The sequence below is a fragment of the Neopsephotus bourkii genome, unplaced genomic scaffold (assembly GCF_033783945.1).
Source record: "Neopsephotus bourkii isolate Nb327-2 ecotype Australia unplaced genomic scaffold, CSIRO-AGI_Nbou_v1 NB_168, whole genome shotgun sequence".
Taxonomy (NCBI): Eukaryota; Metazoa; Chordata; class Aves; order Psittaciformes; family Psittacidae; genus Neopsephotus; species Neopsephotus bourkii.
This window is the reverse complement of record NW_026900684.1, coordinates 9,514,603-9,530,566: the sequence shown is the minus strand read 5'-3', so window position 1 is coordinate 9,530,566 and position 15,964 is coordinate 9,514,603. Positions and strand designations below refer to the sequence as shown.

The following is a 15,964-nucleotide window of genomic DNA, read 5'->3' as shown; positions in this document are numbered from 1 at the left end:
ATAGTTTGTACTAATGACAGTTGCCAGTTTTTACATCTAGAGGCATGGTGTAGGAAGGATTGTTGGTACTGTTGGGAAACAGCCTGTATGGTTAGACAAATTCCTGTGAGAGTGTCTTCTGTGAGTACTTGTGTTGCAGATTAGTGCTTCAGTTTTACAGCAGACTCTTAGAGGTTTGCCTTGAGATCTGGTTAGGTTGGCAATACCATAGGGTGGATCACTTTGTAAGTGAGGTGGGAAAAACAGCTGCCTCGGTTTCCAAATGCTTGATGTTGAATTGTCCCTAGCCTTTAACAAAGAGTGTTGTATAGTTATATTTGTCACGAACCTAATGATTGAAGAGCAAGAACCTGATAATTAAATAGGAAGAAAATACTTAAAAAAGGGCAGAATGCTTGTGAAGATCTTCCTTCATCTTCTTGACGATTGCTGATTTGGGCATCATACCATACCATTGTGAGTGCAGGCTTTAACTATTTGGAGGTGTTGTGGGTTTCGTTGGCATTATTTTCTTTGTTTGAGGTGGTTTGGTTGGTTTGGTTTGCTTTCCTGTAAGTAGATGTGTATGACCGAAAAGTTCCTTTCAGTAAGACCCATTGCTTTAGTGAATACGACCAAATAACAAGGCTGCAAACTGGAGTACCTGTCAGAGTTACTGTAATGTCTTTGAAGTGTTTGGTCTGAATCTCAGGTGTCAGCAGGAAAAAATATATAAAATGCTGTATCTCAAGGATATCTCTTCCATGCTTTCTGGTAATGCCTTTTTATTGTTTGGGTTGGTAGGCTTAAAGTATATGTTTTGTGTCAAGAAAAGAAATTCAGTGTAGACAGTGGCAGGCAATTATCTCCCAGGTTCTAAGCAGAAAATTGAGCAGTAAATTTTTGTTCTAAGGCTTTATAGGTGAAACCATTACTGAGGCTTCTGGGGGAAGTAAGGTAGTGGATTAAGCCAGTCACAAGCAGATCTCAAGGTTGTGATGAAGGAAAGCTGTTTTTGTGAAGTGTCAATCTGTACTTCTGTACTTTCAGTAATGTTCTCTTTCTCCCCCACCCTTGTTTTTTCTCTAAACCATTGAAAAAACAGAGTTTGGCAGTTTGCTAATAGATTTTCTCAAGTCGTATCAGCCTGTCCAGATTACTATTATGCAAGCTCTTGGTTTTCAACTGACTTAAGAGCTGGGCAGTCACCCAGTCTGTGCTTTTAAAGCCTCATGTTGGAGAAGAGCTAATTAATATTGGCTGCTTACAAACAAATGGTTGCAAGGTAGATTACATAGGACTCATAGGCTGTCTCTAAATATAAATGTATTTTGAAGCAGTGGAGTGAGGACAGGGTTCTTTAAGATAATTATTAGTACTGATATTTGAAGGTACTGCTGCAGGTGTTTAATTTTACTGTCTGCCAGCCAGGTGGAGTTGCCACTATTCCCCAGTCTCCTCTTCCATGTGAGAATTTACTAATCAGCTTTGTTTGTTATAACGTGTTAAAAGTAGGAGCTTCCTGTACTTATGTATCCCTTTGATAGATGTAAAATTTGGTTTGGATGATGGTGATTTTATGCTTTGCTGATTCTCTTGTCGCTTTGCTCCCCTTTCTTCTCTTCCCCCCCCCCCACCCACCTTGAAGTTTTCAGTTTCTTTGCAGGGTAGTTCTGCAGGGAGAAAGGCACCTTTCTGTAGTTTGCATCAAGTCCTTAGATGTCCTTAGAAGTCCTCTTTATTCTGCGAAGTAAAGTAAATTAAAAGTGGGTTCTCATCTCATGTGTTACAATGTAGAAGTTAAACAGGGACATTTTGGTTATCATACCAATAAACTTGTACCTATTTTGAAATATTTAGGCAATCTGTTACCCCGTTCCCCATGAACAATTTTAGGTGTATTTAGTGGATCATCTAGATGCGAAAGTGTTGTCTGTGGTGAGTTGTTAGCCTGTCTTCCCATGTTTACACTTCCAAACATTGCTCTCTTCGCCGGTGAACTTGGGGCCAGCTGAGTAAAAGAATAAGCAGCATTCAAAACTGAAAAATGCAAAAGCTTTTCACTGCTTGTGGGCTTTCTGCTCCATTAAAATAGAGAAGAAACTTGTTTTCATTCAGTTGTAGTGGATTTAACTGGCACTAAATTCTTTAAATGCTTTCAGATATATTTAAAGATCTTTAATAGTTGATTGGGTTGGGGATTACTAATTGATCCTATTTAGAATTAATGATGATGACTGATGGTATTGAGCTGTAGCTTGGTGCTGTACTGTAGCACTTTGGAAATAGTCATGTCTAGAAATGAGGAGCAAAACCCTTTCAATTTCAGTGATAACTCTATTGCATTTTATAATTTTTTGTGTTTGTTTGTTGTTTTGTTTGTTTTTTTTTTTTAAGGAGGAGAATTGCATTTCTTTCATAATCTGAGAGAAGGATAGTATTTGAAATAATGGCAACAGGAGACCTAAAAGGAAGTATAAGAAAAATAGAGCAAGGACTTCGCTTGATAAATTATCCAAGAGATGTGGATTATACAGTGTAAGTGGTAGTGTAAATAAATTTATGCTAATATATGATGACAGCAATATGTGTAAACGAAATATGTGTAAATATTGGCATTGTACCCAGTGATGAATAAGCCAAGCATATGTCTGTGGGAAGCTGGGGGTTTGCTACATGTGAACTGGAAGATAAAAGGATGTAGTTCTGCTCTTCTGAGAATCCTTGTAATAATCATGAAGTGTATCTTCAGTGTACACTGAAGTATATTGCTATCTTGCCCATTTTTCTTCTGTTTTTCTCATTTCTTTGATTAATCTCTCACCTTTATAATTCCTCTGTAGTTGCTAGCAAATTTCATCTTGCAAATATTGAAGAAAAAAAGTGTTGAATGTCAAGAAGACAGTGCTGATAGGCTTTAGACTGGACAATATTAAAATTATGAGAGTCACAAAAATGTTTTGAGCATTTTGCAGATAACAGTAGACTGCTGAATGAGAGATGCCTGGAAAAAAAAATAATTAAGGAGATAACCTGGACATAGCATGCTGTCTATGTTAAAACACCTTTCAAACTGAATGTTTGAATTCGTATCATGAAATTCAGTGTTGTCTTCTGCTGTGTAAAGTACTTTTGTTTCTCAATAGGCTAGTAAAAGGTGATCCAGCTGCATTTTTACCTATCATCAGCTATTCTTTTACATCTTTTTCAACTTACATAGCAGAGCTTTTGGTAAAGTGTGATGTGGAACTCACAGCAAAGAGTGACTTGCGTTTTATTGAAGCTATTTACAAGGTATTTGTCTTTATATTCTTCACAGAAGGAACATAGGTTTGAGTATGCCATTGTAAAAATTAAACATCTAGGATAAATTTTATAGAAAATAAAAGTTTTTTTGCAATGAACGTACATAGTAATTCTGTTAGGATTTAAGATGTGTAGTAAGTCAGTGTGTGGTAAGTCTTTATATATATTTTTATGAAAATAAAGTTGGATGTTGTTAGCCAAATCTCAGTGTTGAGACAGTGGCAGAAACAGTAGCACTATTCGTGTATGTTTAGTTGTGAATAATACTGAAATGTTTAATACATAATAAGTTTTATAGAAGTGACCTTAGAAGAAACCATAACCAGCAAAAAATCACATCAAACTTCAATGATCATAATGAAAATGATGTTAAGAAATACAGGTATTTTAAAACACCATGCTGCATTAATATATAAAGTCCAATATTTAATAGCTTAAAAATCGGGATAAATATAATGAATATAATCTTTTAACTCTTCTCTAAAAATATCCATAAGCACATGTTTATAAAAGGTGGCTTGGTGTGTTAACGAATATTAGCTTACTCAGACTGGTTTGCGCCCTGCGAAGGACAGAGACTCCTTTACAAAGAAGCTCTGTTGGAGCCTTACTTAGCTCTCTGATGTATTTGCTGAGATTGATACAACTTCGTATCGTGCATTCACTTTGAGAAGTTTTTGCTTGACTTTTTAAGTATTAATGTCTAAAATAATTTATTTCATTAATCTTAAGAATGTGACTTAATCTTTACAAGAATATTGTGAACAAAGTGTTTTAGAGGAGATATGTTTAAAATCTAGTTAGAAGAAACAGCTGAGAATATATAAATAACCAAATGTTTAAAGTTTTAACTGCTGAAGTGCAGAATGAAAGAAAAGATTGTAGAAAAAATAAGAACCTGAGCATGCTATTTCTACAACAGATTGCATGGTGATTTTGAAAGTGAAGCAGACTCTTATTTTGTTGCAGCTTCTTCGAGATCAATTTCAATATAAACCAATTTTAACAAAACAGCAGTTTCTTCAGTTTGGCTTTGTGGAAAGAAAAATGCAGATTGTTTGTGACATTATCAACTGTGTGGTAAAAAAACATAAGGAATTAAGTAACTCGAATAAGGTACTGATTAAATGGTAATTTTATTATAAGTTTCTTTTGACATGCTTGATGCTGCAGGTAGAAGCTGAACTCCTTTTAGATGCAGCATTGCTGATGGTCAAAATAGGGGGAAAAATTAGTATGAAGTTCTGTTGTTAGATGCTTGAGCCCTATCAAGTATATGAAAGACACGAAGCTGGTAATGCATTGTAGTATAAACAAACAAACAAAAAAAGACTAAAGATAAATCCAGTACTTTTTAATAGAAGTGATTTATTTTATTCTTGACATAGTGAATATATAATTAGACTTTGCTAGTTCATTTAAAAACAAAGCAAAGCCATCAGATACACTAAAGTTCTGCTAATAATTTAAGAATGACACTTGTATGCCACTGAAACACAAATGCATCTCAAATCTGATTATTTTCTTCATATTTCTTTTGCATTGTTAAGTCATTTTTATCAGTGTATGCTGTGTATCAGTCTTCTTTAATAAAAGAAATCTTTTGTCCTCATATTTTACAGGATTTTATTTCATTTGAGTTTGTAACAGTCTTCAGGACTGTTAGTTAGACTTGCTGTATACTTGATTTGTCACTTTTTGGGGCATAACTACCTTTTTTGTATTTGCTTGTTTTTCAGCTCTGGGGCAAATTGTTTTCTGTTTATGACCAGCTTTGATGCAACCTCATATAGACATTGATTGTATGAATGTGGCATTCACTTCCAGATCCACTTCCTCTGTAAATTTGAGTGTTGTCATGGGTTGTGTTCATGTGTCTGTATTGCCTCCCCACACTCCAGAAAATATTTCTGTGTTCCTGTGTTAGAAGCATAATATTTTGTCCTCTTCACTTTGAAGGTTAAATCTCAAGCAAGGAAAAAACCCAGATTGTTTAAATTTGAAATAAGGTCAAATTGTGATAATGTCATTACTGATACTGGTGACCATGCTCTGAACTCCAAACAGGTATGAAAATAATTTTTATGTTGTATATCTAAAGGTTAATCTCGTTTGTAGCAAGTCAGACCAGTTGGGATTTTTTTGTTTGTTTGTGTTTTTTGTTTGTTTTGTTGCTTGTATTTGGTGTTCTTTGTTTGTTTGTTTTTTCTTTTTCCTGAAGAAGTGTGGTTGACTGAAATTATAGCTGAAATATAGAGGGTATTGCTTCTCTTTTGTACTGACTAGTTGATCTTAAGGTCTTGGTGGTAATGATGCAGTACTATTGTTTGCTGCTTAAATTAAACCAAAGGGAGGGACAGGAATGAAAATGCAATTGGAAAAAAAAAATCTGTTTGGAAATTAAAGTGTGTTTTGTCTAACATTGCAGTGTTTTCAATGCAGCTTTCAAAACACTTTTTGCTCTTTTGTCTGAATCTTTTAAGCAAAGATTTCTTAATATAATCTTCCGCTTGGTTTTGATTTTACAAGAGTAATGCTTGATCTTAGGTGTTATGGTACTCTTGGCCTGTGGAGGAGACCACTTTCCTAGTACTTAATGCTAAAAGGGTGCAAAGTAAAATTGCACAAAACTTTTCGGAATCTGCCCATTTAACTGTGGATGATTTCTATTTAGAAGGAAAATGCTGCTTTCAGGCATGAGGAAAACTTAACAAAGGAAATACTTGAAATGATTTATTTTCTGGTTGTTGAATGGTTGAACTGAATGGGGGTATATGTGAGTGTATTAAGAGTTCCCTAGAAGAGGAGAGTTTTAGTTTCACTAAAACATCTAGGAATCTAAGTCTTAATATGTTGTACAAAACTAGTAAATGTGAGTTCGTAATCATTAGATAATTTCTTTTATTTTGTGGCAGATAGCAATTGATCCACCTGGAAAGAAAGCAGAATTTGTCTCTCATTTTTCTTTCTCTAAGGGAAGCATTCAAAGCAAACAAAATGTGGTTAGTAGTGTTATTTTGCTGACAGTTGTCAAGGAAAAGAGAGTTCTAATCTTAAACTACTTAAACTTTTCTGGTTTTGAATGCTTGGGTGGCAATGTTGATATTTGACCTGTCTATACATATGTTAATATATAAGGTAAGATTCATACCTCTCAGTCCACACTTGGAAATCTAACAGCTCCTACAATAGGAGAGGACATTAATGGTTTAATTACTGTTTATGGAAGAAAATCAAGGTACACAGTGCATACAGTAAAGTGTATGTGTATTTGGTTTACAGTTTTTCATGTCTATATGATTTTTTAAAATGAAAATCTCTGCTGTTGCTCTCTGTTTTGCAACCAGTTGGGATAAGATTTTCAGATTCAAATAAATATGAAAATGATTGGTCTTTTAGGGTTGTTCAGTTGCTTGGTGATGAATTGAAATGTTCTTGGTTTTTGTTTTTATTTTTATTTTTTTCATGTTTAAAAGAAGCCTTTAGTGGAACGGCACTCAGGAAATGAAATTAGTGGTGACCTTCATCCATTACCCCTTCCAGCACAAGGAGGTAATGAAGAAGAATTGTGCCTAGATCATGATGTTGTCAAAGTTAATTGTGAACAAGTAAGAATTTCTATTTTAAGATGCTGTCAGCATGTATTCTTAACTTTTCTTACAGGACTTTTCTAAAGTGATAAAGTTTTTAACATGGTAGCTGGATCCTCCTTAAATGTAAGTAATAGATATATGATAAATATATTGAAAAAGTTGAAAAATGTCAATTAAATTGTACTGTCCTTTCAAGAGCCAGTTCTGTCAAGTTTCTTTTAAAAGCTGAATTCCATAGGAACATTATGTCAATTGTGAAAGAAATCATTTTCTAATGTAGCAGAATCTGATTACTGACCTTGAGGGAAGGTTCCACTTGATTTCATTGATCCATTGATGAATTATGTCTGCTTTAAAATCAGAGGACACACTCTTGTCCATATTTTCAGATCATAGAAGATAATTCTCAGATTGAAGCCCTGAAGAGTCAGCTTGCTGATTGCCAGGAAAAGCTTCGTAAACTGGATTGTATGGAAGATAAACTGCATGTTTTAGAAGAGAAACTGGAAGGAAAGGTGATCATAGACGAGAAGGACTGGAATAACTTGTTGGGTCGAGTTTTGCTTCTTGAAACAGAACTGTTGTTGCAATCCAAAAAGGTATGTTAACTTCTATTTCTATAGCAAAAATGGCCCAGACACAATGTTGTTGGCTTGTTTCTGTTCTTGCTGCCTCCTATATATGCTTTTTTTGCTATTTTTAAAAGCATGATCTGAATGGAAGTGCTGTTTATGGAGCTGGAGGTATTTTTTCTTGATTGTTAAGTTTTTGCTGTTTTCTTATGCTTTGTGAAACAAAACTCTCCATTGAAAATTGTTTCCTTGCAGGAACAGCAGGTGCAGTGAAGCCTATTTTCAATAGTAATGACTCTGTGTTTTATCTCCTCGTGAACTTATAAAAGGAAGCTTTTGAAAAGACTTATGCTGTCTTTGAAAGCTTAATATTTCTATTGAGAGTTTTGTCATGCTAGTGATACATTTAAGGTTTTCCTTGTTCTGGTATGCATATTTCTCAATTTCTTATACTGTACTGCAAACATTGCTGTTGAATATAAATTTTTTTTTTTTAATTCTCCAAACTAATCAGATACAGATACTCTCTTTGGAAGAGTGTCTTCATTCTGTATAACTAATGTTGACAAAAATAGATGGCATGCTTAATGGAAAATACAAGGTTAATGGAAAAGTTCTTATTTTAGTCCTCTTCTTAGTTTGTGGCTCTTTTCTAGCCCAAACCTGATGGTTTTTCTCTTTTTTTTTTTTTTTTCACCCTCCTTTCTCCCCTTCCTATTCCTTGTCATGATATTCGTTGCATTTTTAAACGTGAAAGTGCTACAGTTGTGATGTGGCTACATTGGGCATATTTGTAAAAACAAATCAAGTATTTTGTTGCATTAAGGCTTTGTTGTTTCTCATGCTGTTGAAAGGCCCCTGTAGAATTGTAGAATCAACCAGTTTGGAAAACACCTGTAAGATCTAGAGGCTGGACTTTATGATCTTAAAGATTTTTTTTTTTCTTTTTTCCTTACAACCTAATTGATTCTATCTGCAAGTCTGTCACCAAGTCCTACCTTTACCTCAGAACTGCCAAGTCCACCACTAAACCATGTCACTGAGAGCGTCTACACAGATTTTGAACACTTTCAGGGACAGAGATTCTACCACTTCCCTGGGAAGCCCATTCTAGTACCTGGCCCCTCACCCTTTCATAATATCCAATCTAAACTTACCCTGGTGCAGCTTAAGGCCATTACCTCTTGTCCCATCACTTGTTAGGAGAAGAGACCAGTCACCTCCTCACTTCATCCTCCTTTCAGGTAGTTGTAGAGAGTGATAAAGTAGTTGTATGTGCATTATATAATTTTATGTATGTGCACATGTAGGTATTCTGAAATGCAGTGAACCATAGCATCAATTTTGTGATCACATGCTTAATTTCAAAGTGTATTTGCTTAAGTATCTTATGTTTATCCTTCAGATGCTGTCAGGTGCTTTCCAGCTGTTGAAAACCCTTGTAGAAAATACTTGATTAGCATTGCATTTGTCTCTGTAATGGTAAAAATTGTTCAATTTACTTGTAACTAGAAGCTCTGTGTGTGTTGCTGACTATGCAGATTTCAGTGTTGCTAATACATGTATGCAAGACATGTTTTCTTCTGTGTTCCTTGCAAGTGTGCTAGTTATGTAAAGTCTCAAAATGAAGAAGCATTCAGACTGGTCACTAGGTTATTTCTAAAGGCTCTACTCATACGATAAGGATTGACATTCTCAATCACCTATGTTTTAAACACAATTTGTTGGTAACAGCTAAAGTTATTTACAATTTAAAATCAATTTTGTATGGATATTGTAATTTAATTATCAATGGTTAGAAGTCCAAATAACACCACCAGTGATAATACTTTTGTCTCTCTGCAGTCTCAAAGGGCCTTCAGCTGATAGCTATAGTTTTGCTCTTGGATGGAAGTGTGTTCTCCAAGAGATACTTGTTGCTTTTATGAGGTAGGAGTACAGGAAAGTCTGTTTCAGACTAGGCTTGTTATTTTTTGTAAATTTGGTTTATTATTACTTCAGTAACAGTTTATTTCAGTTGTTCAAAGGTTTTGAATAACATTTGGAAAATATTTAGAAAATACTTAACTTTAATACGACTTTAAAAATTCCAACAAGATAATTGTATTTCTGTACTGCATGTTACTGAAAGAAGTCACTACTGAAAGAAGTCACTGCTGAAAGAATTTTGAATGTAATTTGTGTGGCATTGTTGCTTGTCCTTTTTTCAAAGCAAAATAAGCTGGCTTTTATATGTTTAAAAAAAAAAAAGTCTTCAAAACCTAACTTTTTTGCAATAGGCATTTGAAAACTGCCAAGAAATAATCCTTTGGCCGAGGGAATTGTTGCTTCTTTGTTTCATGAAATTCCATCCAAGTTGTGTTTCACATATAGAGAAACAATTCAGAATTACCCCTTTCTTCTTACTCTTGCATTTTTTTATTTTTTTATTTTTTCAGGGAATTTTTGGCATCTAGCCAGCATAGCAGGAACACTAAGATCTGTCTTGCATTGCTGCCAAAGTAGCTGCAGCTGTGCATTTAGCTAGGGGAAGGTCTGAAAGACCAAATCGATTTTGATGGAAAGAATTGAGCAGAAGTAGTCAGTGCAGATCTCTCAAATGTATCCATTATTACAGTCTTTTTCCCAGCTTCTTCTCATACAGTAGCTACTATTTCAACCCCATTCACTTATTTGGGTGTAATATTCCCCTATTAACTGATGTAGTTACTGCAGGATATAAAGTGATATACTTTACTGAAGGCTGAGATTTCAAATCATAATCATAACTCACTGGTGAAAAAAAAATCCAGATGTTGTGTGAGTGTTGGATTTTTTTTTAATTTTGAAATTAGAAAATTGCACTGCAGAACATTTTTTGTTAGTACGATTTTGCTTCCTTCACCAACCTTTTCTAAGCTAGATTGAGTTAAATTTGGAACCTTTCTTAAAAGAGCCCTCTCTCATTTAGGAGCCTGGGAGACTAGCCTAAAATGTACTTCTGAGTTCTAAACACTTACGTGGCATGAATTTCAGTTCATGTATAGGCTAATTTTTCTAGGACTGAGGAGCTGCATTTCTGAATATCAACTGAAAGTAGATGGTAAGCTTATTTTGTTAAGGTAACAGCAGACAATGTCAAGGTGTAATTGTTAGCACAGACCAAGAATGGTCTGATTGTGCATTCTGCTAATATCTAAGCTATTTCACTATATTTGGACTTGGTTTTGAGCTGTTTATTAACAGCAATAGTGTACTTTTCAAATGCAATGTATGTATGGAAATGTTGGATTTTTTTCAGTCCTGTAAAGACATCTGTGCAGTCCCAGCATATCTGGATGGTGTAGCAAATGCATACTTTAGTACTTAAGTTACTTAATTTTAGTACTTCAGTACTAAATTACAAAGTACTTAAATATACTTTTGTTTGGTCAAAAGATGATTTAAATAAAATGTATGGCTAAAATGTAGTAAATTTTTATTTCAGAGAGAGTTACTTACGGAGTTAAGCAATGTAAGTCAAGAAGGTTCTTCTGGTAGGATTCCAGGTTCCCCTGGTGAGTATTAATGATTATATTTTTAATTAACATCATATGCTAAACTTTTTGCTGACCTTAATTAAAAAAGTGTTTTTTTTTACGTAGACAATTGCAATTTAGTGACCACTGAATTTAAATGGATGCTGCAAACTAAAAGTTAACCTGTCAGTTGTTTCATGTTTGTAATTTGTTCTTTAGCAGCCGTGCTTACTGAAATAGTTTTTAAAGCATTATTGAAAACATACAGTAATTAATGGTTACAAATAACTATCAAAAATCATAAATATGCAAATTTAATTAAGGTGCTATAGTTAAAGCTGTGAAAAACAATGTTATCAGCACTTTAAAGGAGTTATAATAATGTTTTTAAGGTAAGCTGTTCATAAACATGAATGATATTTGCTGCCACAGCTTTGTTGTCATCATAAATGTGACACTATTTTGATTATGTTTTTTGCTTTTATAATGGCTCGGGACAAATCGGGGACATTTCATTTACAATCTGTGGTGTTTTCCAACTCATTGCTGAATATTCTCTATAGTTTCATCCCTTTTGAAAGAGTTAGCTATCCAAGTAGTATTTTTGTTGAACTCTTATTTTGAAGATCAAGACAAAATCTTTTCTTCCTTTCTAACTTTTTGCTAATGTAGTTTGCTAAGTAGTAAATGAAACAGCCTGAAGTGAGAAAGAAATTACTTATGGCCTGGGAAATGTTTTTAATTCTTCTGTCTGCCTCAGTGGTAGCTCTTTAGCCCTTACTCTGCATCATTCTCTTTATTAATTTGTCTTGTTTCCTTCATGGCAGCTGTTATGCCTACGAACAGTAGTAAGGAAGATATTCTGTTTCCCATTCTCGCTTGTTAGGTGTTTTTGTCCAGTGGTGGGCTGTTGCACTGAAACTAAAAGGGAATCTCAGTAATTCAGTTTTCATGGAAATTAGAAAGGCAGTTTCTTGGTTATGGCAAAATTCATTTTAATTTTCAAGTCTCGAAATAGGACCTTTTTACAGACCTTGGAAAGTTGCAACATCTTTACTTCCTTTGCTAACTTTAGTGATATGTTACTGACAGTTGAGGTCTTCGTAATCAGCAATCAGGCTGATGGTGTTTAAAAAAGAATTTTTGTATTTTCATACTTCTGGAGTTCTCTGAATTCCTATTATTTCTGCTTTTCTAAAATATGATTCAGGAAATTTTAGGCAAGGAGGTTACATGGCCAGTCTTAAGTCTTCTGAGTTGTACAGTACTTAAAATGCTTTCATGTTCTTTTTGGTTGTAGTATTCTTCAGGAGTAACAGTTGTGCTGAAAAAACAGTTTTTAATTTTAATAAATTAGAAGTAATATAATATTATTTTAAATACAGGATAATATAGCTAGGAAAGTTCTAAATGTATGATCCATAGATGGTGGCTCTACTAGAAGAAGAGCAAGGGATCACTTTTCTTCCAAATGCTAAAGTCTGTTCTCCAGCAATAGCATTCTAAAATTGCAAAGAGTATCAGAGTCTTCCCAATGTAAAAAGAGAAGTCTCTCTCTGCTAAATGGATGCTAAACTTATCCCAGCAGGAGGAGAGCTAGGGAAACAGCCAGACCTTCATACAGCTTTTAAGCAAGAAGGTGATATTATCTTTTTATTTCTGCTGCTTATAAGAAAGGTTACAAATTAATGACATGTTTGAACAGGCAGTTTACAATAAAAAGAACATAAACTATTTTAAGTTACTATTAAATGTTTGACCTAGTAATTACACTTTAAGTGTTGATTCTATGAGTCTATGATTTTTTTTGTAATCAGGATAAAGGTAGCATTCCTAGTAATCTTCTTGGAATTTGCCTTATGTGTGTTATATATACTATACAGCATTTATCTTATTTTAAGCAAACGAGAAACCTGTTTTAGTCTCTTACCACTAGCTTTTCTTTTTCCGTCTCTAAACAATGTAAATCTGTAAACTGTAAATCAAGCTTATTTGATAGCTGACCTTGCAATAAGAGAGCAAAAGGCAAAGGTGACCCAAAACCGTTTCTGCATAGGTACAGAGAGGAAGGAAGAGATGCCAGAGTGTCTTCATCAGCTGTCTGGATACAGTTCACTATTATCCACAGACCCATCTCCCAAAGCTGTGACCATTAAGTCTCATGATCTGACAGGCATTTCCAAGGTAAGTAAAACTGTCAAATGCTTAGTTGATTTCTTTTCCAAGATCAAGAGAACAAGTAAGCATTAGTTTTAGTTGTATATACTACTAGTGAAAAACAGGGAAACTGCAAAACTATATCTAGGTCTGTCTCATAAAAATCTTTTTGGTATGTTTTCTAATGTTTCTTTAGCAAGCAGGGCTTAAAGTCACATTTTCACTATGAATTTTTAGGTTGAAAGTCCATCTGAAGAATGTTAGCTTTGAAGAGTTGACTAACTTTGTTGCTTTTAAATTGCAGGAGACAACAAGACAAAGAATGGAAAGGATAAGTAAAATGTAAGTAATAGGAAAGGGCAGCAGGATTTCATTTCCCAGGAGGGAGTTGTACTGGACTGAGGCATATAGAGAATGTACATGTGTTCCAAACCTCAAAGGTCTCTGCATCAGGTGTGGCATTTCCTTACGACTCCACTGGATAATAAATCCACTTACAGTTCTGTATTTGCGGATGAGTCACTGTTTTGGTTTCTAAAAAGCAGTAGAAAACATTCTTAATAGTATTAACTAGAGATTAGAGATTAAAGGGTGTTTAGAATCTGGTTGACAAGGAATTGAAATATTATTTATCTTCTGATAGGAAATCCCAGGTACTTGCAACTTTTCTTTCATTACCTTAACTCTGTTTTTTTTATTTCAAGTAAAGTAAAACCAGTTTCAGCTTAAGCATGGTGATAACTCTAAGGTGTATTTGATACTAGTCCTGAGATCTGTAACAAATTTGGTTTTATAAGAAATATTTTCATTATACTTGCAGAGAAATGCATTGCTGTGTAATGTTTCTTTAGCAAGAGATTTTCTATTCTATAATGTCCTGGTCTCAAAAACACTGTAGCCTTTTTTGTGATTTAATTTTATTGTGTAGCTTACTTTATGTATAGTTAAGGTTTTATAGATACGTGATAGGCATTTAAAATACAAACCAATTGCAGAGGAAAAGTGGGGATGAGTGGAAACAAGGTTTCGTTACACTTGTTAATATATTGGGTACATTAGAATGCTAAAGGTAAGTCAGTTATTTCTTACCATATTTTAATAAGTGTGTGTAAACAAAATTTATTTTCAGAATTGAAGAAACCTCAGAATTGTTGAAAACATCAAACAATACCTCTGGGAAGACCTGAAAGCACAGGTCTTCAGACCTGGTCTCTGTGGACTTACGGATATCAGACCTAATATGTATGTTTGTACGGCATTGAATTTTTAATATATCAAATTTGTAATGATCACCAGTGCTTTATTTTTTTGAATAAATATTTGTCTAATGCATCTGTGTATTGATTTCCCTTCCTCCAGCCTCAGTTTTTGTTTTTAAAAACTGTTCAAATATCTACCCCTCCCTCTCTTGTAAAGTTAAGTCATTACAGCAGTGTATTTTTGTGTTGACATTTGTTAGCAGTGTGCTAAGTAATATGTTTTTTAAAGTTCAGGCTTGAGGACCGTGGTTTACATCCTGTTGGAAATGTTCCAGCTGGGACTTGCATATTACACCCAAGAGGCATTCTTGCATACCATCTTACAATCTGTACTGCTGAATAAGTCTTAATGAAAACCTAAATACACAATCTCAAATATGTACTTTTTTTTGCTGTTGTTTGGTTTTTTTTTTTGTTTGGTTGTTTGTTTTGCGTTTTAAATATAAATTTTCATGCAGAGCTCGAGTACTAGCACATTATGGCTTCCATTAACACTGACAAAGCGAGGGTCAGTTTGATCCTAAACACTAAAATATGCAAGTAAGTCCACAGACTTTGACTGCAGAGAGATGTGTTGAGTGTTTTAGTGCTCTTACCCAACACATTTTAAGACCAGCAGCACAGATGGAGACCATCCAGTGTACAAAGATACAAAACATTTTTATTATTTGGAGCTGTTTTAGAATTTCTTTTCAGAGATATAAGTAGATATAAGACTTGCATAAACATTATATAATCATACCAAAGGTGTGCAAAGTTTGGTAAGATTTAGTTACATATGTATTAGTCAATGTAAATTGGTAGCCTACCATATCAAGGTTTTTTTGCGCTATAATGCTCACTTCACTTAAAAGGATTTTTGGACTTTGATATCACAAAACCAGTGGATTTTTTTTCTTTGGCAGTTTGCAAATGAAGGCAAAAGCAGCTGTTTGACATTATGCTATAAAAAGTGATTTATATGTTTTAACAATAATTATGATTTTTTTTCTATAACCATATGGAATATAAATTAACTTTATTATGCCTACAAACAGAAGAACATACGGTGATCCATTATGTTATATAAACTTCAGTTGAGAATTTTGGGACTTTAGCAGTAGAACTTTTCCTGTTTAAAAAAAATAATTTGGAAAGTTACAGAGTAAGAACATATTATGCTCCTTAATTGAAAATCGACCTTGCAAATTGCTGTTCATCATCCTAACTATGAAACGAGTTTTTTTTTTTTAAGTGTTAGGCTAATTCATTGGAAATATGTGATATTTTTGAAAATAGGACTGTAGCACCATCTTGTGGAAATCTTCATGCAGAGAAATTGGCAAAGGAGGAAAAAAGTATATTCCTATATGGTTATTTCTTTTAAGTTATTGCTTTAAACCAGTAATGATCAAATATTTTAAAATATTACCTGCCTTTATTTTTACCTCTTTTCCTTGGAATCAAAGAGAATTTTATGTTAAGCAAGGTAATTGTATTGTATTATATTTGATAATGAACCAGAGAATAATTCTGTTGTTTGTCGATGTTATGGCAAAGATGAGAAGCGTTAGTTGATACAGATGATTCAAGTTAAAGGGATTTAACAGTGAATGCATATG

The 15,964-nt window shown here is 34.0% G+C and overlaps 1 protein-coding gene across 7 annotated transcripts; it reads left to right on the top strand.

Annotated features, from left to right (window-relative positions):
- Window positions 1-2,376: 2,376 nt before the first annotated feature.
- Window positions 2,377-14,417, top strand: CEP44 (centrosomal protein 44). 7 transcript variants are annotated; one of them, XM_061372555.1, is made up of 10 exons: window positions 2,377-2,517; window positions 3,126-3,273; window positions 4,255-4,401; window positions 5,245-5,352; window positions 6,765-6,893; window positions 7,241-7,477; window positions 10,917-10,986; window positions 12,935-13,131; window positions 13,409-13,446; window positions 14,234-14,417. In XM_061372555.1, exons 1-10 carry the CDS (start codon window positions 2,429-2,431, stop codon window positions 14,289-14,291), a joined length of 1,221 nt encoding a protein of 406 aa, XP_061228539.1. In that variant the 5' UTR covers window positions 2,377-2,428; the 3' UTR covers window positions 14,292-14,417. The 7 variants fall into 7 exon arrangements, with proteins under 7 accessions (XP_061228539.1, XP_061228529.1, XP_061228550.1 ...); XM_061372545.1 differs by having other exon boundaries at window positions 6,762-6,893; window positions 14,234-14,416; XM_061372566.1 differs by having other exon boundaries at window positions 6,762-6,893; window positions 7,268-7,477; window positions 14,234-14,415.
- The last annotated feature ends 1,547 nt before the right edge of the window (window positions 14,418-15,964 follow it).